At 33.7% G+C, this 21,740-nt stretch overlaps 1 protein-coding gene across 4 annotated transcripts in view; it reads right to left on the reverse strand.

Annotated features, from left to right (window-relative positions):
- The window catches only part of PTPRD (protein tyrosine phosphatase receptor type D), a 604,004-nt gene that overhangs the window by 121,376 nt on the left and 460,888 nt on the right, over positions 1 to 21,740 (reverse strand). For all 4 annotated transcript variants that reach the window (XM_074197507.1, XM_074197506.1, XM_074197505.1 and 1 more), the window contains one exon: positions 15,797 to 15,894. In XM_074197507.1, the coding sequence (XP_074053608.1) occupies positions 15,797 to 15,894 (98 nt within the window). The remainder of the gene's footprint in view (positions 1 to 15,796; positions 15,895 to 21,740) is intronic.

The raw sequence follows: 21,740 nt of genomic DNA on the forward strand, positions 1-21,740 counted from the left end.
AGAGCAAGTCATTTAACATTGGTTGCCTCAGTTTCCTCATTTGCTAAATGAGCTAGAGAAGAAAATGACAAACTACTCCAGCATCTTGGCCAAGAAAATTTCAAGTGAAGTCACAAAGTCATGGATACAACTGAGACTGATTAACAAACAACAACAACAAATTTTCTTCTGAACTCCATTCCTTTATCTCTAACTACCTATTGGCTGTTTTGAACTAGATGCCCTGTAGACAACCCAAACTGAATATGTCATATCTTTCCCCAAGCTCTGAAAAATCCTCCACCCTTCTAAACTTCCCTATTATTGTCAAGGTAACCAACAGCCACCCAACCACCCAGGCTTGCAACATGGCCTATTTATTTTAAGGTTTCTACTCCTCCACCCCCATACACATATACACGTATTTTGTCTCCATTTATGCATCAAAACTCTGGTGTAGGATCTAATTGCTTCTTGCCTAGACCATTGTTGTAGTCTGCTATTTGGTCTCTTTGCCTATAGTCTCTTCCCATTCCATTCCTTTACTCAATTATTAAATTGATCTTCCTAAAGTGCAGCTCTAAACATGTCATCCTCTGTTCAATAAATTCCAGCCCTCTTCCCCATTTCCTCCAGGATCAATTTTAAAATATTTTGTTTGGTTTTTAAAGCCATTCATTAACTGGCCCTTCCTAACTTTCTAATCTTTTGCCTTTTCTTTTTGTATCTCTAGCACTTAGCATGGTACCTGTCATAGAGTAAGTGCTAATTAAATGTTTATTGACTAACGGACTCACTGCTTCTGTAACCTTAGATCAGTCCATTTTCTCCTATGAGCCTTAGTCCTACCAGGAAATTCATATTTTTCCATAATACTTTTCAACTGAGTCAAGCTCTATTATCTTTTCAATTTGCATTTTTATATGGTATGAGAGAAATATTTGCTATGGTCATTTGGACAGACTTGTGGGTTTATTACTCAACAGTGGCAGGATGGCATAATGAATGGAAGACTCTCCTTGGAATTAGCAATACATGATTTCAGTTTCTTCCTCTGACACACCTTAGTCATATAACTATGGTCAAGTTACTTTCTCACTCAATGCCATAAATCACTCATAGAGATTATCAGTCCCAAACAATTTGCCAATCTGTACTCACAGAAGGAATTTCCTGAGAATTACCTATATTAATTCAATAAGTACAGGCTACAAATAATAATTTTACCAAGTCAGTCCACTTAAGTGTAAGTAGATTCCTGATTTTAAAGATGTACATATTCATTTCATTTGAATCTGCCATGAACTCAACTCTGCAACTCCAAGTCTTCATTTTTAAAATAAGGGAGTAGATTAGGTAATTACTAAATCCTCTTCCAGCTTTGTCATTCCATGATCTTATTTGAATTCCCTCTCTTGACCATCCTGTCTCTTCATTTACAAAATGATTTAGTATTATAGATTAGGTTAACTTTATAGTCCTTTGCAATTCTCAAAATCCTGAGTTCCACTGGGGAAAGTCTACCTGAAAACTGATGTTAAGAGATATATGAGAAGAGTAGAAAGAGGGAAGAGACTCTAGATCTTTTTTTTTACTGGAATTTTTTGTTTATTTTCATTCTCCAGATCTTACTGACTATAGGACACATGGAAAACAATTCTCTAAGATTGAAAGTGAAGGCCAAGATCATTTTGAATCACTCTTGGCTAAATTTACTCCCTGATTCTCATTGGTTAAAATGTTTTCACTACTTTAAGATCATGGAGAGAAGGAAGTGCAAAAAATCATGCTAAAATGGAAACTTGGCATGAGATGAAACTTTTTATCTATCTAATCCTAAATTTTTTGAGGGGGCTGGTATCTCAGGGTTTATTGTTTGGAAAATTTCTTCATATAGCATGAATATTAGATGTTAATTTCTTGAACTCATGAGACTTAGTCTTAAATATGTGCTTAATCATTCATTCATTTAAGCTTGAATAAAATGTAAGGTTAACAATGAAGGGATCATGGGAGAAATTAAAGTATGAAGCATATCTGTACTCTCTTGCCAATCCAAAAAAGGGCAAATGGCAAATCTTCAGGCAACTCTGTGTCCTTTTATTTTTTTGTGACTTCTGGCAAGAGCTTCAACTAAATTCATTGGCAAAATCTTTGAAGATGATTTCATGTTTATGAATGTGTGCTTTAAAAAGAAATCCAAAGAGCAAATGTCAGTTGCCACCTCTTTAATAGACTTGTAAAGCCTAATTTATTTGAAGGAATGCATTTTCCTTTCATTACAAATATTATCCAGCAGGGTTGATCATCTACCTGATTATTTTGAATAGTCAGGCACTTTGCCAGAACATGATTTCAACTTTCTACAATCCTTGGAGTCACAACTTCAGGCTAACTGTAACCATCAACCACAAAATGTCATGTTATGAAATATAAAAATGATATACAGCACTCTGACAAAGCTAGTGCTAAATATATATACATATTCTTTCCACTCTGTTCTTGTTCTTCCTCTGTTCTGCCTACTCAATATATTCTAATTTCCTGATAAACTAATATCCAACACAATTATTTTGTAAATTTTCTATCCAGATTGAGTTTTACAATTTTAAACAGGAGATAATGCCAGAACCTAAATGTACTTGAATCAAACTATTATGATATTCCAGTGTATGTGCATATATGTGGGTACATTCATGTGCAAATGTAGGTGATATTTAGAGCAGAACAGTCTATTTTGCTGAAAATATTTGTTTATTTGGGTCTAAAGAGTGTCACATTGTCTGTTCTGACTGTATGTCTTGGTTGCTTTTTCATGGATCAAATATTCTTAACCAAAAAAATTCATCACCAAGTGACTAAACCTTTTGGGGATGAGCCTCTTTGTACTTATATAGACTATCTATCATGAAGTTTATAGTGAAAACTTTTCCAGCATGATAGAACCTACAAGAAATCCTTAACCTATAAGAACCCAGTACTATCTGTATTGCAAGATGAGATATTAGAATTATTTAAATTCTCTAATGGATTTTTTAATTTCATTGCTCTGAGTATAACCTTCAAGACAATCTGTAATGTACTTTCTTAAAGAATCTCTTTTCATCTTATTTCATTTGTTTCCCATAATGTATACATTGAATTCTGGCCAAATTGAACTCCACCTTGCTCTCTGATCTTTTCCTTTCAAGTCTTCATGGACCCCTTTGCCTATGACATTTTGGCTGTACATACCATTTTCAAAATCATTCTCTGTCTTCATTGGACAGATTATGTCCCATCAGCTGCATAATGTTTTCTGACTCCCTTCTGTAGGACATCTAATGCAATCTACTCTCATCAAGGAAAAGACTCACATCTAAGTGTAGGGCTCAAATGTAAATCAGAAGTCCTAAGTTCAGGTTCTGAAAGATGCTTATTATTTTAGCCTATCTGAACAAGATACTTCTTTTCTTAGGAACTTAATCTCCTCAGCTACAAAATGAGAAGAATTGATTGTATGGAGGCTGACTCTAGGTCTAGAGGTTCATTCCCTGGGCTACCTAGGCCCCTAAGGGAGCTTAACTAGATGACCTATAAATTCTTTTTTTTTTAAGTTTTTGCAAGGCAATGAGGTTAAACGACTTGCCCAAGGTCACACAGCTAGGTAATTATTAAGTGTCTCAGATCCTCCTGACTCCAGGGCCAGTGCTCTATTCACTATGCCACCTAGCTGCCCCAATGACCTATAAATTCTATCCAGGTCTTATCCCATTACAAATCTTCACTCTGCCTGGATCCTTATTTTGCTTTTATCATTTGCTTATATACATTTATTTATATACATGTAGAAACTTTTTGAGGCCAGGGACTATGCATTTTATATCTCTAGCATCCAACACAGGGTTTTGTATTTTTTGGATGCTTAATTTAGTAAATATTCATTGAATTTAGTCAAAAGGAGATAGACAAGTTAGAGAAAAAAAAGTCCCCTTTCCAAATATTAAGGTTCTTTGACAGGTAGCAGTCAAATGGGTATTTGGTCCCATCCTAAAGGGGGGAAAACACACTGAAGAAAAATATAAAGAATGGAAACAATCTAATTACGAATATCAAGGCTATGTTACTTGGAAGTTAGGAGAAACAAAGTCTTATATACTAGATGATGTGGTCACAAAATTTTGCATTTGATATTAATGAAAAATGAGTTTACAGGAAATTATTAGAGAATATTTAATCTAATGACTTAACAAAGATTATAGTGATATAAGCTGAAAAGACTAGCAAAAATTTTCTACCATTGCATGTAGTTGGGAAAAAAAAGATAAATAAAATTAAAAATAATTACTTCTTCAGAGAAAATTTACCTCTTTTCCTTCTTTATAAAAATGGAACACTGCATATACTATCAGTCCTGGGTGAAACATTATTAATTAACTTTGCTGAACTGATTTCACCCTTCCCCTTTCTTATTTGTATTTAACCTTTGCTACTGGGTGGGAGAAAGATATATTGGGAAAAGAAAAGTTATATAAAAACAAAAGATACTAAAAATTTTTAACATTTTCTTCAAAATAACTTTGAAAAGTGAAGGAAAATTCCACAGGCTTCTCAAGCAGAAGTTATAACTGATGAACACCCTATTAAGTATACTTATTATACAGGAGGCAAAAAAGGATGTGGCTTCAATTATGTAGCAATACTGAAATTTCTAATAAAAGTCAAATTCTCCAATTGCCATGCAAATTTTGCATTTTAAACATTTTCTATTTTCCTGGAAGACATTGCTATCTCTCCAACGCATGTAATTTCTTCTATTCTTTTGTCCTCCTCGTACTAAGCTCAGGACTAAAGGTCTCCTCTGATACCTTGCATCTGGATTCAGTGGCAGAAAAACTGTATTTTTTGTCCAAAAACATTTCTAGTTACGCTCAGATAGACGGAATTCCAGAAGTTCAACTACTGAATAATGATTATTTTTTCCCCTGGCCAAAAGACCATCTCTTAAAGCCATCAAGAGTTTGTGATCTATGCTTGAGAGATTGATTATCCACATTGATTAATGAAAAAAAATCCCTGATATAGCAAAGTAACTGCTAACCTAATACAATAGGATACCCATTAGGATTTTTGAAAAATGACAAATTGTTCTATATTACAGAAAAGACAAGATATAACCTCTCAAAGAGGTCCAATGCCCTGTCAGAAGGAATGTGAATTCAAGGGGATTTGAAGTAGGAAATTCAGAATCATTCTATCCTCATTTTAAGGTTTTTAGTTTAAACAAAGTAGACTAGGTGCCATCAGTCTAAAGTAGCATCACAATAACTGCCTTTGGGAGATTTCCTTTTGTTTCTGATTTTTATCAAAGGAGAGTACATGGGTGGAGTGAAGAAGCAATTGAAGAGTATATGACTCAGTAATTAACTTTTGGAAACAAAGGCATACTTATGTCATCTACAAACTACTTTGACTTTTTTTTTTTAATAAAAATCAATCCTGAGTCTGGGAAAAAAAAACAGTAGGTATTAAAAAAAATGTGGCATTTGTGATTGGTGGAGTCTTTCCTCAGTCTCTATATGTGTGTGGTAACCCTGAGAGTGTATATTTTAAAATATAAACAAAAAGACAACAGGAACTGCAACTCTCTTGGTAGTCTATATAGTATCTGGATTTCAAAATGTGACTCTAAGAATAATGGCTTCTGGGATTTGAAATGGCCATCTAGCACACTTCATTAAAGACCTCCCTCCTCCTCCTTCAGTTTCCATCCACCCATTTTTTCCTTCCTTGGGAAAATAACAATGCTTTGCTATGTGGTCACTGCTTTGGTCATAAAACATTTTTCTCCTGTATATAGTGAAAAATTCAATGTTTACCATTGGGAATGGTGAGACTAGCTCATGGGAAAAAAGAAATACTTTCTTAGCATTTCATAGAAAAACCTCAAGTTTTTCCCATGGATAGTCATGTGGTGAAAATTAGTAGCTGAGATTTCTTCATAGTAATTTTCTGCATATGTGTTATTGTTCTAGTTAAAGACTTAAACTATAGGAATCTGTCCTAAGGCCAAATTGAGAAACAAGCTATATAGTGTTTAGTCGAGAGCAAGAAACCAGGACTGAATAAGTCAAGGGTCTTTCTAGCTCTCCAAGTTTTTTCTGTGGTCTCAAGGTATTTTATTATTCATATGGAAAATAATGCATCCTTTTGTTCAACTTGCCTCCCTCAGATGTTAGTTACTAAGACTAATCAGATAGGAACAGCAAGATGATCTAAGTTTGTCAGAGAAAGGTACTGAACAAATACCCGCTGTTATTAGAACAGAAAGACAAGGGAATAATGCTGTGAACATTACAAATAAGAGACTTCATTATGATCTGGAGACACAGCAGTTGAAAGAGTTTTGCCTTGAATAAGAAAATTATTAGCACCTTCAGAATGCTAACTAGTAGGAGACATATAAGTTTATCTCTCTTTAGTTGTCTTCAAGATCAAAGATAATTTATACCCATAGAGTTTAGTAAAGAAGTTATGCCTTTGTTTTATAGTGTGATCACAGTAACTTAAGGATCCCCTTCAGAGCTATCTACAGTGCTAGAGGGTCTGATTTTCCTTTGGACAAAGATGAGACAATTTTGCATGGAAGACTTAAACTAGAACTTTGCATCACAAACTTCAAAGATGAATATGTTCTCTCCCTTTTCAAATTTTTCTAAAGCATTTTGTTTAGAGCTCTCGTTTATATTTTACTTTGTATTATAGCTATATGTGTCATGCAGCATTCTGAACTATTGCAATAGCCTTTAAATTGTCACCATATAAAAATTATTTATAATATATATATAATTTTTGCACTGTATTTTAATTTATTTTGTTAAATATTTCCCAATTACAGTTTAATATTATTTTATTGCTTTCTAATTCCACACAAAAATTGTTTTCAACTTTCATCTTTTTGTAAACTCAAAAGCTTACAAAAGTTCTATATTTTTCTTCCATCCTCCCTTCTCTCTCCCCCCACCCCATGACAGGAAGGAATCTGATAAGTATATATTTTTCAAAATCCTTTTTTATGTATTTGTGTATTTTAAGGTTGTATAAGATATTTAAGCCCTTTTCCTTCTATTATTTTTTAAGCCTTAACTTGCTACTCTGGGACTCAGCCACATCAGCTTTTTTGCTGTATTTTACACATTACATTATCTCTCAATTGTGCATTTTCACTACCTGCCTCCCAGGCCAGAATCTTCTGCTCTTTTGTTTCTACTTTCTGACTTACTTAATTTCCTTCAGTACTCATCTTGAATCCTGTCTTTAACAGAAAATCAGCTTGGTTTCCTCAGCTACTGGGGTCTTCTGTTCTAACTGTATATGTTAGCTGGGTGGTGTAGTCCATAAAGCATCAGCTCTGGAGTGGGGAGGACTTGAGTTCAAATCTGCCCTCACTCTTGATACTTACTAGCTGTGTGATCTTGGGCAAGTCAATTAATCCTATCTGTCTCACATCCAAGGTCATCTTCAGTCATTCTGATTCCTATACAGTCATTGAACCCAGCTGGTGAGACTGGTGACTTAGCATAGCACCCCTCTGTCTCTTGATTGCTGATGTCATGGTCTTCTTCAAAAATGAAGGTCAAGGGGCAGCTAAATAGCACAGTGGATAGAGCACCAGCCCTGGAGTCAAGAGGACCTGAGTTCAAATCTAGCCTGAGACATTTAATAATTACCTAGCTGTGTGACCTTGGGCAAGTCACTTAACCCCATTGCCTTGCCAAAAAAAAATCAACTAGGAATGAAGGTCAAACATTATCATCATTATCATATGTCTTGTACATGCATAGATATTTGCATGTTGCCTTCTCTGTTAGAATAAGAATTCTTAAACAGGGATTGTGAAAAAAAGGTATTCCTTTTTTTGTGTCTCTAGCACAGAGGACAATTCTTCATATATAGTAAGTACTCAATTAATGCATGACTGCCATTTCCCCTCCCTGAACCTGGGGAAGAAAGTTATCATTTTTCATTTTCAAATGTACCTAGCACCATGCCTAGGACATAGCAGACACCTCATTGCTCATTTGCTGAATGAGCTAAAATTGAATTTTAAGGTTGCAGGTCCATTACAAGTTAGATGAGATGAAGGGAGTCTGTATTTTTTTTGGAAATGTTCATAACCTATACTACTGCAGTATAGGCTGCCATCACTTTATGAAAGAGATGTTTTACTGATAAGCTTTCAAGTCATTTCACCTTACAAAAGTCTATTATACCTATAAATTGATCAACTGGTTATTAAACCTTGTTTAAGCCCCTCTTGTTAGGAACTGTGCTAAACAGTAGAGATAAATCATACAACCCCTGCTCTCAAAGAAGTTATATTCTATCAAGGGCAGCAGTATATGTGTGCTTTTGTACACATATGTGTGTGTGTTTATATGTTTATATATGTATTATACAAAATAAATACAAAGCATTTAAGGAGGAAAATACCAGAAGTTATAAGCAATAAGCTTATAACTTAAAATACCCAGAAGCAATAAGATGGGTCTAGAGAAGGTAGTACTAATTCCTCAAGGAAATGGGGGATTCTGGTAGGCATTTCAGGCACAGGAATAATTAGTACTGAGGTAAGGAAGTGGAAGATAGATTACTGCATTTGAGGAACTGAGAGAAGGCTAGTTGGACCATGCATATTGCAAAGGGGAAAATTATATAATGGAAGAACAGAGCTGTGACAAGTGAAACGACAGTTGGGGAAAATTCAGGACTTTTTCAGAATCAAAAGGAGAAAATTGTATTTTAACCTAGTGGCAATTGGAAGAACTTAAGTTTATTGATTAGAAGAATAATATGGTCAGAGTTGTGTTTAAGGAAAATCACCTCGACAGTCATGTGAAGGATGGATTGGAATTAGGAAAGGACTTGAATCAGGTAGTAAGTAGAACCACTAGAACTATAATATAGTATGTATAGTATGATTTCAACTACCCCTAACCATCACGTACAACTTTGTTTCTATGGGAAAATTCATACCAAGTACCAGCCTGAGATGAAAAATTCCAATTCACAGTGGGAACAAAGGTTCCCAAAGAATATTTAAACCTCTGGAGAATCAACTTAACAATAGCTCTACTCCAGGGATGAGTCAAGATTCACATAATCATTTATAATGTAATTTGGGGGCTTATGACATTTGCAAGTCCCTAGGTTAACTGTTGTGATTGTCTTTAGATCAACCTGCATCTGAGAAGTGCAGATGCTCCTGGGTACAGAAAACAACCATTTTTATCTGCATGAAGGAAGGTCCTTCTCTAAGTACATTATTTCCCCAGAAGATTCAAAATGAGAAACATAGGAAGGTTACCTCTAAAGTAGCTAGGATAGGAAAAAGAAGGTAGTAGCTAAGTTTCAAACCTGAATGTCTGTCCTCATTTCTGACCTATTATATATTCAGAAAATAGGTGATCATAATTCAAGTATTACCATGAATCTATGTGTGTGTGTGGTGGTGGGGGGGGAGGGAATCCAGGTGGCACAGTGGATAGAGCACCAGCCCCAGAGTCAGTAGGATCTGAGTTCAAATGCGACCTCAGACACTAATAATTGTCTATCTGTGTGACCTTGGACAAGTCACTTAACTCCATTTGCCTTAAATAAACAATTTTTTAAAAAAAAGAGTCTATCTGAAACATTCTTCATGTTACTGGTAAGCTCACATGGCTATATTATCACTTTGAGTATATAAAATAAAAATGAAAATACTTCAAATGTTCTCTGTGGTCTTGATAATAAAATCATAACCCTTAAACTGAGACTAAAGGCTATACACAACCTGACACCTTCAAGTTTCTTCTCTATCCTTGCTTACACAATTTCCTTACACAAAGTCTCTATTCAAGAGATATTGTCTTATTTCATGTTATCTGTGCATTCCTGTATTTATATTTTTGTTTATACCATTCACCTTGCTTTGAATTCATTTTACTTTCTTTTTATCCAAGTCTCATTCTATTTCAAGACCAAATTCAAGTGCCATCTCCTCCCCAGGGTCTTGCTGCATAGCATTAATCCTGATTTATTGTGATCACCACCATGATTATGACTAATCAGACTAACAGTGATCTCCCTTTGTTTCCAAGGTGTTCCAAACATAGACTTCATTATACTTGATGCTGATGGTGACTTTTATTTAGAGGATAGGTATCACTTCTCTATTTTATGAAGAACACTAAGGCATTTGGTTAAGGTCAAGTACCTATTATGTTTTGGAGTCAGGATTGATCCAGATTTTAAGATGATCAAATGCTATAATTTTCCAGTTAATTTAATGCCATGACCTAGAAATTAAGAAAATGAGTTTCCAAAGTGTGGTTATTCATAAAACTTCACTGGGAATTTTAGATCAACTTTTAAAATATGGGAAGCTATCCTATAGGGACTTTAACAAGCAGGATTGTATGTCCTATTTGTGGAGTATGCAAACTATCTTAGATTATCTTCCACCTTGAAGTACATATCAATATCCTCAGCACATTCTTGGAAGACAGGAATTAGGTTTTATACTTCTTTCTTGACTACCTTTCATCAAGTAGAATGCCCTATCAAATTAAGCAAGCCATTAATCAATGTTTGTTGATGATGATGACGATAAGTATCCTGATAAACAATTACTTTGGACCATGGTAACTTTGGAAGTAGATTGAAACCTGAGGAATCATTCAACCCTTACCTCTACCATCCCCTCCATCTTGGCAAAGTAGGTTAAATTTTTAAAAATATCAACATAGGACAGAACAATGGAGAAACCAGTTTAGCATTGTGGCTTTGAAAGTAGTTTAAATTCTTCTGGAAGGTCCTGGCACTTGTTTTTTAAGATGTCATCTTCTAACTAGGATAAATATACCTATTTTTGTAGTAAATTAAATTTTTTTCAATCACTTTGGATTGATTGTAAGAGTTTGTTGTTATGATGTTGTTTGTCAGTCTATTGAGATCCTAATCAAACTGGTCAAAAGTTGACCAATGATCAGCATATAACATTATTTGATCTAGAAACCAAAGTCAAACAAGAGGAGATGAAGAAAATTTCTCAACACATTTACATGTGCATTCTCCTTTCCTTGACCTTAATAAAAAAAAAAATATCAATCATACATCCTCCCCTGACACTTATTTCTCTTAGCAAAAGGCTGGTGCAAATTAGTAGTCAGTTCCAGTTCAATGACTTGACAATGGGCTACACACTGTACTTTTGAAGTTAAGTTCCATTTGCCATTTATCCAGTGTAGCCGACTTAACAATTACAGATTATAAAAGGGCACTTTTCCTTGCAGTTTTTTTTACTCATAAGGTAATTTAAAATAAATTATTTCAAAATTTCAAGATGTCTGCTGTTTATTTCATCCCCCTCTTTTCTTTCATTTGAGTACTGGCAGAAATGCATTTTTAGAGGGAGAAGAGAACAGCTTAAATTCATGGCTTCCCTTGAATAATCCCTTAGCCATTCAACACCAAGGACTTTCTCTAAATCCTTTAAGAATGTGCACTAGTATTTCAGAAATTAATGTTTTTAAATATATCCCATCTCTGCCCTTACAACCCTCACAAACAAAAATGTTTCTACAAATTTCTGTAGGAAACTATTCTCATCTAGTGATTCAGTATTTCACCAATACAGTTAATAACTCCACTGGTGTTAGCTAGATTGGTCCTCAAATGAAAGATGTTTATTTTGTTTCTAGGCCTGTACTCAAAATCTTCTTTTTTTTACTTTGATGGGGAATGACATAGTATGTGCATCCCAGAGTAGCTACCTATAAGTCAATGTACTCAAGCCCATGAGCTGAAATCTGGGGGAAACTTTGGTGGAGAGAGTAAGACATATTAGTGTCTGATTTTCTAGTAATTTCAATTGGGAAGGCTTTAGATATAACCTAAGATCCTAAGATCCCTCTTATTCTGGCCTCAGGAGCTTTCCATCTATTAACTATTGTTTTGTTTTGGGAAACAGCATCAAGTTAGTTTCAAATATCTGGGGGGGGGGGGGAGGAAGAAACTAGTAATATTTTACAATGTATCTCCAAAAAAAATCACAATAAACTTTTGATTTGGTCTGCATTAATATTTTTTTCTGTTGGGGGGTTGGGGAGGGAAGTAAGATTAGGGGAAAAATTGTAAAACTCCAAATAAATAAAATCTTTAAAAAATATTTTCTATCACTTTCTTAAATCTACTAAAATGATACATGAAACCTTGATTTATAGCATTTCCAATTTCCAAGATTTTAAATACTCACACTGAAAATTTAACAATTAATTTGCCTTGGTTTGAACTGACTCCAACACACCTTAGCACCTATTCAATAATGATTTTGTTGTTGTTGTTCTGTGTCTTTGAGTTCATCAGTGAAGTCAATTCCCTAATTCCTTTAATGGAATGCAGATCATCAAAAAATCTTGTAATTTATAACTTAGTCACCTGGGGCAGTAAGAATTTAAGTGACTTGCCCAGGGTCATAGAACCAGTCTGTGTCAGGGAAGCCAGTTCATCCTGATTGGGGGCCAGTTTTCTCTCAGTAGTACAATTCTGCCTCTCAATAATGATAGGTAGTTGAAAGTAATAAAAAAAGTCTAGTTTCAGACAAAAGTATTTCTTTTATACAAAAAAAAACCAAAAATGACTTTTTTATTTAAACAGATGATGGTAAGTAAGATGGCTACTTCTTAGCTCAGAATGGTGTCCTAATACATGGTGTGGGATCCCTAATCTAAGTATCATGGATGAATATGACACTTAAACACCACTTACATGGACATTATATTACTACACAGCCTATGCATCCAGAGAACAAATACTTTAATCACTGGTTATCATGATGATGGACTGGAAAGAGCCATGAAGGCTACTTTGTGTCAATGAATACTAGGGGAGTCTTTAGACTATGGATCACTAGCACTGTAAATCATAACAGCTTTCAAGGAATATTTCTTTAGCTCAATGAACTGCATTAAAGTATCTTTACATGAGGAATTTTCTGATGAGCTATCAATTATTACAATAGGAAACAATTTACAATTCTTAATAGGTGCTCTCACCTACTACACACACACACACACACACACACACACACACACACACACACACACACACACACGCGCACGCTGATCAGATGCAGAATTATGTTCTGTGGTATCAACAAATACCTACATAAGCCTCTGATCATGGAGGGGGGAGTAAAGTTAGAGATTTTAGTCCAATCTACTGATTTCTTAGATAAGGAAACTCTAATAATAAAGGGACTTATTCAAAGACCTATTACAAGTTAAGGATAGAATTAGCATTAGAAATCTAGTCTTTTTCCAGGATAGGATAGCTGATAGTGGAGAATTATTACGAAGATTAATTATAGATAATAAAAATTCCTCTTCCATGCAATTTATCACATATCAATTTAAAGTTTGTAAACCACTTTCCAAATACCTCATTTAATCTTCTCAACTCTGGGAGGGTATTATTGTTCCCATTTTAGAGAGAAGAAAGCTGATGGAGATATTAAATGATTTGCATAGATAGAGTCAACAGCTAATAAGTGCTTAAGAAAAATTTTATTTCAGGTCTTGAAGATTCAAGGTCCAACCCTCTAAGCCTATGCTAATTAACTTTGTACAACTGTATTTATTTTTTTTAAAAAAGAAAACTCTCAATAAGGAAAGTTTCTGATAAAAAAAAAGATGTTGATTAGGCAAAAATATTTAATTGGTGAAGAGATAATTAATATTTATGCAAGCAATACAATCTCAAAGGTCTTATTCTCTCTCTTAAAACCCCAAACCCTGAGATACTAGGAATGGCTTTAGCAGTATATCATTTTAAGTGTTCATTAAAATTACAAGTGAGCAAAGAGAAAGAGATAAGCAAGAAACTATTTGGGTGAACGAAAGCTAATTTACATTCTAATATTATATTTTGTTTCTACAAATTTCCACTGAATGAAGAGAATCATGTCCAAGTTTACAAGGTATTTTCCTCATAATGATTCTGGGTTTTAGGTATAATGATGATGAAGCTCAGAGAAAAGGTAAGTGACTTATATTGTCAGGTCATGACTACCTCTAGTAATTTTGGGCCTTAGGTCTTTCGAGTTCAAGACAAGGGATATTTCACTATCCTCAGTTGCCCTCCCTACTAAAAGAATAAATTGTATCCTCAAAATTGAGGGGCTTTGAAACAAGATATCCTTCAAGAAAGATAGAGTATTTTAAAAATGCAATCTTAATAAAAATAAACTCTGTTTTGAAAAAGAAACTATTGAAGTTTTGCAGGGAGAGGAAAATGTTCTCAAGACACCAATGAAAATGATGCTGTGCTCTCCTTACTCATTAGGAAAGAGTTGAGTTGGAAGCTTAGTCTTTTGTTCCCTACAACAGAGATAATCTTCTCAGTAGACACTGTTTATAAGTAATCCAGGTGTTTTGGGTATGATTTAGTTAGGCCATCCGAATTCCAGAATTCAAGATTTATATTAGTGAGTGCTAAGAAAGTGAATGAGAGATAATTATTCAAATTACTCTTAAAGGACTCTTTAAATAAAAGAAGATACCTATGTTTAACTATGTTTACCATAGATAATGGAAAGATGGTAAGTCACTGACTTGCTAAATGACAGTTGAACCTTGGTTTTCTCCACAGTAACGTAATTCATGTTGTATTAGATCAGATTCCAATATTTTCTGATATCTCCATAGAAATATAAGATGACTTATTTCTATCTCTTAACTAAACATAACCTCTAGCATGTCCTGGTTCTGCTATGACTACTTGAGAGATAAGTTCATTACTTATCTTCTCTAATATCTAGTCTTCAACTAGCAAATAGGTGACCTTTAAGGATCTTTCTACCTTTATAATTAAGTTTCTGTAACTCTAAATAAATATTATTAGCCTTGCAAAAAATGTGATATACAATGAAAGGAGCACACATCTATTGCAAAGTAAAACTATGGTGTGGCCTAAATAATTTTTTTAAATTTTAACATTACCTTACAATTATGTGATTTTTTTTTGTCCATGGAAGAATGACACAATATAATAAGATACAACTCCTTTCTATTATATTTTGTCATTTAATGGAAAGTCCAATCCAAAAGAACCCAATGAAACATTTTTCTTAAATATACATAAATATATCCCTTTGGAATCCATGATGCATTGACTATGTATTCACAAGATTAGATTTCAGGTCCTGGTTTTACACTTAATATATAAAACTTGGAGAAAGACATTTAACCTCTTTGTTTCTCAGTTTCCTTATAGGTGAATTGAGCATCTTAATAGCTGTTCTACCTCATAAGATTGTTAAAAGGAAAGCATTTTATAATCTCTCATGTTTTATAGAAATATGTTATTATTATCATCAAAGTAGTGTTTTATTGAAATCCAAATAGTACAAGATTAATCAAATTCATTAAATAATCTATGATGAATGAGAATCAATAATTCCTTCTATGAAATCAACTAACACACAGAAGTTAGCACAATCCCTCTTCAAAGTTGTTCATTTTATTAGCATATATTGTATTTCTCTTATTTGCCATTTCTTATGGTGCAATGGTATTATATTACATTCATATATCACAATTTGTTCAGAAATTCCTGATCAATGGAAACCCATTTTATTTTCATTTTTAAGCATCTGCTTTATAACAGGTACCTAATCTTGCCTAATGATTTGTAAAAACAAAACCAGTGGAAAAAAAAAAGTTATTTTCAGAAATACAGTCAAATAACGAAAAAGTCAGGAGAGTATTACAATGAATCAGTATACTGAGAGCATTACCTCATACTCCTGGGAAAACTTCAGATTATCATTGGCTTTCAACCTTTCAATATGATCGGCAAGTTCCAAAATTGGTATGGGAGGGTGGCTAGCCATGCCTGGTAAAAATGAAACAAAGGGACATGTTTTGAAAACCAATATAAAGGCTAATAACAGTTCCAAAATATAGAAATACAATAGTTAGAAATGGCTAGAAATATGTAAGTAGTTAAGATGTTTTATGTGAGAAAGCAGGCAGATAGTTTGGTTACTCAAAGCAGGACATGCGCTGGAGAGATGGGTTTTGAAGCCAAATGAAAAGTCACCAAGCATGATCCCCAAGCTCACATTCCTGGTATAAAGGAAAGCATTATTGTGCCATGAATCAATGAGGTTAGCTAGGTGGGGAAAAATGAAACAGTTAGGCCTGATGTCGACTTCTGCTTTGAGTAATAACTTATTTCAAACTCCTTTTCCTGCACTATGTGAGATGAAAATTGCGTGGAACTGAATGATGAAAGGTGAACTTATAAAACAGACACTGAAGAAAGCCTAAAGGGAGGCAGAATAGTATTTAAAAAAAAGAAAAAAGTGAATTATGTATAATCAAGGAAAACTAACTTGGATGAAGGTTACCAGTGTAACCGGATACACCTGAACCTGCAAAGGAAATGATGGTGTAAATAAAAGAAAACATAAGTAACTTTCTTTTTTTTTTGTCAAAAATGAAATGGAGAAGCTGGTACTTAAAAGGGGATGATGATGGTGTTGATGATGATTGTGATGATGATGATGATGATGTCCAGAAGATTGGAGGTTTCAGTCTATATTTTGAATAGATTTGGAACATTCTACAATGTTTGTGTGTGAATGTTTCAGGAAAGTTCAAGGTGACTGACATTCACATGCGACCATGGACAACGAGAGAAACATGCAGCACTGTTCATAGACAATAATTCACTGGAGACAAAAATCAGACACCAAACAATTAGACTTTCAAAAATGTTTTCACTCGTAGCAGATTGCAGTGATAGGGGATAGAGAATTCTCCTGGCCACACTAAGAGATTTATGGGCTTTGGCCCCAATGGCCATTATCAACCCCCAGGGATACCTACAATCCACTTCAGGTGTAAACATCTTTGTCTGCTCATAGGAAAACTAGTAGCAAGAAAGTGAGCAAATGAAGACAGAAGGCACAGAGAAAAAGATAGGTTGAGGGAGAGAGAGACAAGGATACAGATGTGGGGCAACTAGTACAGGCTGCCAGCTGACAATATGCCAGTTTAAATGGACTCCCTATTTAAAAAAAAAGATCTATAATTATATTTGATGATTCCCTCTGACCCCAAATCCTTCTGTTCTAAGACCCCAAATGTTTTATTTCTTCCTGATTACTTTTAGTAAACACAGAATGGAATGGGAATGCTGATTCATCACTTATAGGGAGAAAGTACAGCTGGCTACAAAAATCCGAACTAGTGTACCCCGGTGAAGCCTTTGAGGTGACAAAAGGAAAAACAGGAATGAGTGAGGGGCTCAAACTGGAAGTCATGCTGACAATTCTCTTATGTTGCTGCAAATCTCTGTAAGGCATTATCAAATCAATGTCTAATGGTACACGTCAACATGACCATTTTAAAAGTTATGCTACCTTTTAACATCACCCAATGGTGCCCTTATGAAAGGCTATGATCAATTGTGTATAACATTTTCATTCTGATTGATAGAATAAGTAGAGAATTTTCCCTCCTACAATCATGTGTTACTTTATAGTGGTACAATGAGCTGTGGGATTTCAATATTAATGAATCTGATGATATGTGGCCAGTCAACCAAAGAATAAGTGGAAGACCCAACCAATAATGATGAATCTTGAATATGGAAGCTCCTATATTGATATTCATATCAACTAGCAGACTTGGAGCCTCTTTCTGGAGGATCCCCATATAGATGGTAGACAGTTGAGTTATAACATCATTGGATTTGGTGGCGTGACAGTGATACAATAATTAAAGTGATCTCATCCAGATGAAGCACCCCCAGTGGAAAGTATGAAAGTGAAAAGGCACAAAAAGACTCTAGGCTTATTCAGATATGGAAGTGGACTGATGAGGACATCCATAACAGTGCTTGAACAGAGAAAATAATAGAGACAAAGATGTTTAGACCTTTTCGAGCGAATCGTGGGAGAGAGTTATTATCATATAAGGACTGAGTGGTAGTTTGGCTAGAGAGGGAGGACACAGAGCCAATCAGGGAGGCGTAGGGGACTGAATTACTGCTCAAAGCTGTAAAAAGTAAAGCCAATTGGAGATGGGAAACAAATTAGTATAACAGTAGAAGAATACCATAATAATTCATCAACGATGCGATCAATATATTCTCTTTTGGCATGCACTAAAATATGGTTTGACATCATTACTTTTAGGACAATGTTCAGAAAGGTTCAAGCATTCCCCTTTCCAAAGTAAGAGGATGGAAAAACAAACAGAGATCAGTGCTTGATGATTTAGCAGAAAAGCTATTTCTGCCATGGGGCTTAGACCCATATTTAACTTCAAACTACATGGTAACATTTTTATGGGGTCCCCCTCCCAAAATTTACAGATCTGAATTAATATTTCAAAATTAAATGAAACAATTAGAAAAATAAGATATATTTTGTTGTCTAAAGAATGTATTAGCATGAACATTGGACTGAGATCTAATCCCAACATGGTTCTTAGCAGCTTTTTGATATTACACAATCACTACCCCTTCCCGCTTTCCTTCCTATGGATTTTCCTCTTTTGTAAAATAAAAGATTTCACATTTTTCCAACTCTAGGACCATTTCATTTTGATTCAAAGTTCAGCCTTTCCAATAAACTGAACAGGGAAACAACAGAGACAAAAACCACAGATATTGAGTTGGAAGTCACTTCTGAAATTTTGTAGTTTATCTGTATTTTACTGAAAGGGAAATTTTAAATGATAAAAGAAGTAATTTGCCAGGGAAATGGAGTCTGGGAAAGGTTGTGATTTTCTCAAAGTCATACAATTGCTTAGTATAAAAATTGAGCTAAAAAATCAGGTCTCTAGACTCACAAGTTCAATGTTCCTTCAATACAGACTACTCACAAGATTTGATGCAATTCAAAGGGTCTAGTTAAGACTTTTTCTTTAAAAGGTGGCATGAATCAAAACAGCCCCTTAATCTGAAAGCTACATCAAAGATGTATGATTTCCTTTTAGATTGAAGTCAAATAAAATGTTCTTTAACTTTTATTCCCACAAATGAAAAAGAAACCATATAGATCATTTTTGAAGAAAAGACTAAACAAATTATCACAATCACAAATTCTAGTAAATATTTGAGAGGACAAAGACAACAGAAAAATGCTATTAAAGGAAGTCTTAATATGGAATTCTGAGGCAAGGAACAATTTATCTGGACAAAATTTATATTAGGTTTGGGGGACTTATTTCAGAGTATTGTTCACCTGACTCAAGAAATTCTTTTTATTAGCTTGTATAATTTTCTGCCAAAGTTCATAAAAAAATCTGAGGACAATTACAAAAGTAAAAATTTTCAAAATTGGAGTTTAATTGTTGCCTACTAGCATAACTATTTTGTCTAGATTGATCATGAGATTCATACTTGAAGGCTGTTCAGCTTTGTTGGGATGGGAAGAGTATAAGTTCCAAAGACTAAAAAATTAGTATCACATGAAGACCATGAAGAAGAACTGAATTAAGATTGCAGTGGGACATAGATTGGGTAATATTTTTAAAAAATTGTGATGGGTTTGGATTATTCAAACTACTTTAACTGGTACTACTGAGACAACTGGGAGCACAATCAGAAAGAAGCTATGGAGCAGAAAGGTTCATCTGAACCTCAAATTTATAAATAAAAATATTTTTAATAATTTGCCCATTTCTTTTATATACATAATGGTTTTCTGGTAGGGGGAAGGGGAAAATATGGGTGGCATATAAAGGAAAGATATTAAAAATATATATCATAAAATAGTTAATCCATTAGACTAAGCAAAGAAACATTTATTAAATATGTTTTATTTGACATATTTTTATACAACTTTAAATACTGAATGAAAAACTAATATACTTTATCTTCATATTTTATGATATTTTTTAAATAAAGAAAACCTTCATGTATAAGCAGAAAAAGTTTTATATGAATGGCTATGTTGATAATTTTAAATAATAGATCTTTATAAAATTAAATATACCTCAAATACATACTAAGGGGATAATTAGTTGATCTTTTAATGAAGAAAAATATGGGATAACTGAATTTATGTACAAATTTGAAAATATAAATGTATAATGAAGAAGGGATAGTCTTGAAATTTTCTGAAAATAGTAGATATAGAGTTTGGTTCCAAAAATTAAAAAATATTTCTAAGAAATAGGAGTGAATCTTTCCATCACTAAAAGAGGAAAGGACAGGCAGAGAGTTCTAATTTCCCCAAATTAATTATCTAATTGTTTGTTCTACATATATTGTGAAAATGAACAAAATGTTCAAAGGTCCTTTGGATTCTGAGATGAAAGGTCAATAAACATGAGATATAAACATAATTATTATTAGGTTTTATACTTTTTTCTCAACTGAAAGAAAAGCTAGCATTCTCCACTCAATCTAAGCACCATGTAAATTTCATATTTGTAAATATGAATCTATTTAGATCACCATATTCTTTAGTTATCTTTTATATCAGAACATTTTAGTGACTTATATAATTATTTTAATTGGTATCCCTTAATAATAAATCATTAGAATGTTGGCTCACTTTGGAAGTAAAGGTTTGTATCCTATATTTTTAAAATCAATCATTCTATTTTCATTTAATTCAAGAAATATTTATTAAAGTCCTCACTATATACATGATTTAATTCTGATCCTGTAACTGACAATCTTGGTTTGTACTTACAGCTGTAGTTTATTTACTAAACCAAACAATGGAGAATCAGTTAAAACTCTAGACATTAAACTATAATGAATTTATATGAGACTTCATAGACACTTCCTCCAATGGCATCCTTTATAAAGGCTTTTTAAAATCTGCCATTTTATTCCTGAAGGCTATACTGATTTACCAATCTTGCTTACTGAGTTAATGATTCTAATCAAATATGGCCTAGTAAAATACTTGAGGTAGCATGCTAAGTACTGAATTTGCTTTCCCTATGCACCAATTATCGTAGACATTATTAATTGTAAATAATTATCTCAACAATCTCTGGAGAGAGATGGAATATTTCAAAACCATAAATGTAATTTGGCAGACATACAATCTACTTAGTGACATATGAGCCTTAATAAAACAAGTATCCCCTTTGATGGAAAATATATAAAGGGAGAAGAAATATCTGCTCTGAATGTAAACCATAGTTTTTGGAAATGTGGCATTCACTTCTTGGAACAATACTTGTTCTAATAGTAACTGAAACATTTTATTGAGTTTTCAACTTGGCATCTATTCATTTGCAATTGGAAAGTCATTATTAGCATTTTCACTCCCTGAATGGCTTAATTATAACCCAAATAAGTGAAAAAGTTATTTAAGAATAATCATTCTCCAAACCACATACAACAACTCATTTCAACAAGCATTACTAGTGACCAGATCTGTCTTCTATCCCTTTCCTTGGTTCTGGTATGTAGGTTTGTTTATCAGTTCTGTGATTTGGGATATTTTATTGAAATCTGAACTTATGTTGAACATCAGTATATTCAGTTTATGGATCTTGGAAGTAGCCTTCACTCATTATGTTTCTGTTTATGTGATATTCAAATTCAAGTAACATTCAGAAATATAATGATTCCTTCCAGGGTCAATCTATTCACAGAACATCAGCAACAAAAAAGAGATGAATGTCTTGTATTCAAAAATATGATAGTTTAAAATTTAAAGAATATATAAAGTTCTTTCTAAGGTGTGTGTGTGTGTGCAT

Source organism: Macrotis lagotis, chromosome 8 (assembly GCF_037893015.1).
Source record: "Macrotis lagotis isolate mMagLag1 chromosome 8, bilby.v1.9.chrom.fasta, whole genome shotgun sequence".
NCBI classification, from domain to species: domain Eukaryota; kingdom Metazoa; phylum Chordata; class Mammalia; order Peramelemorphia; family Peramelidae; genus Macrotis; species Macrotis lagotis.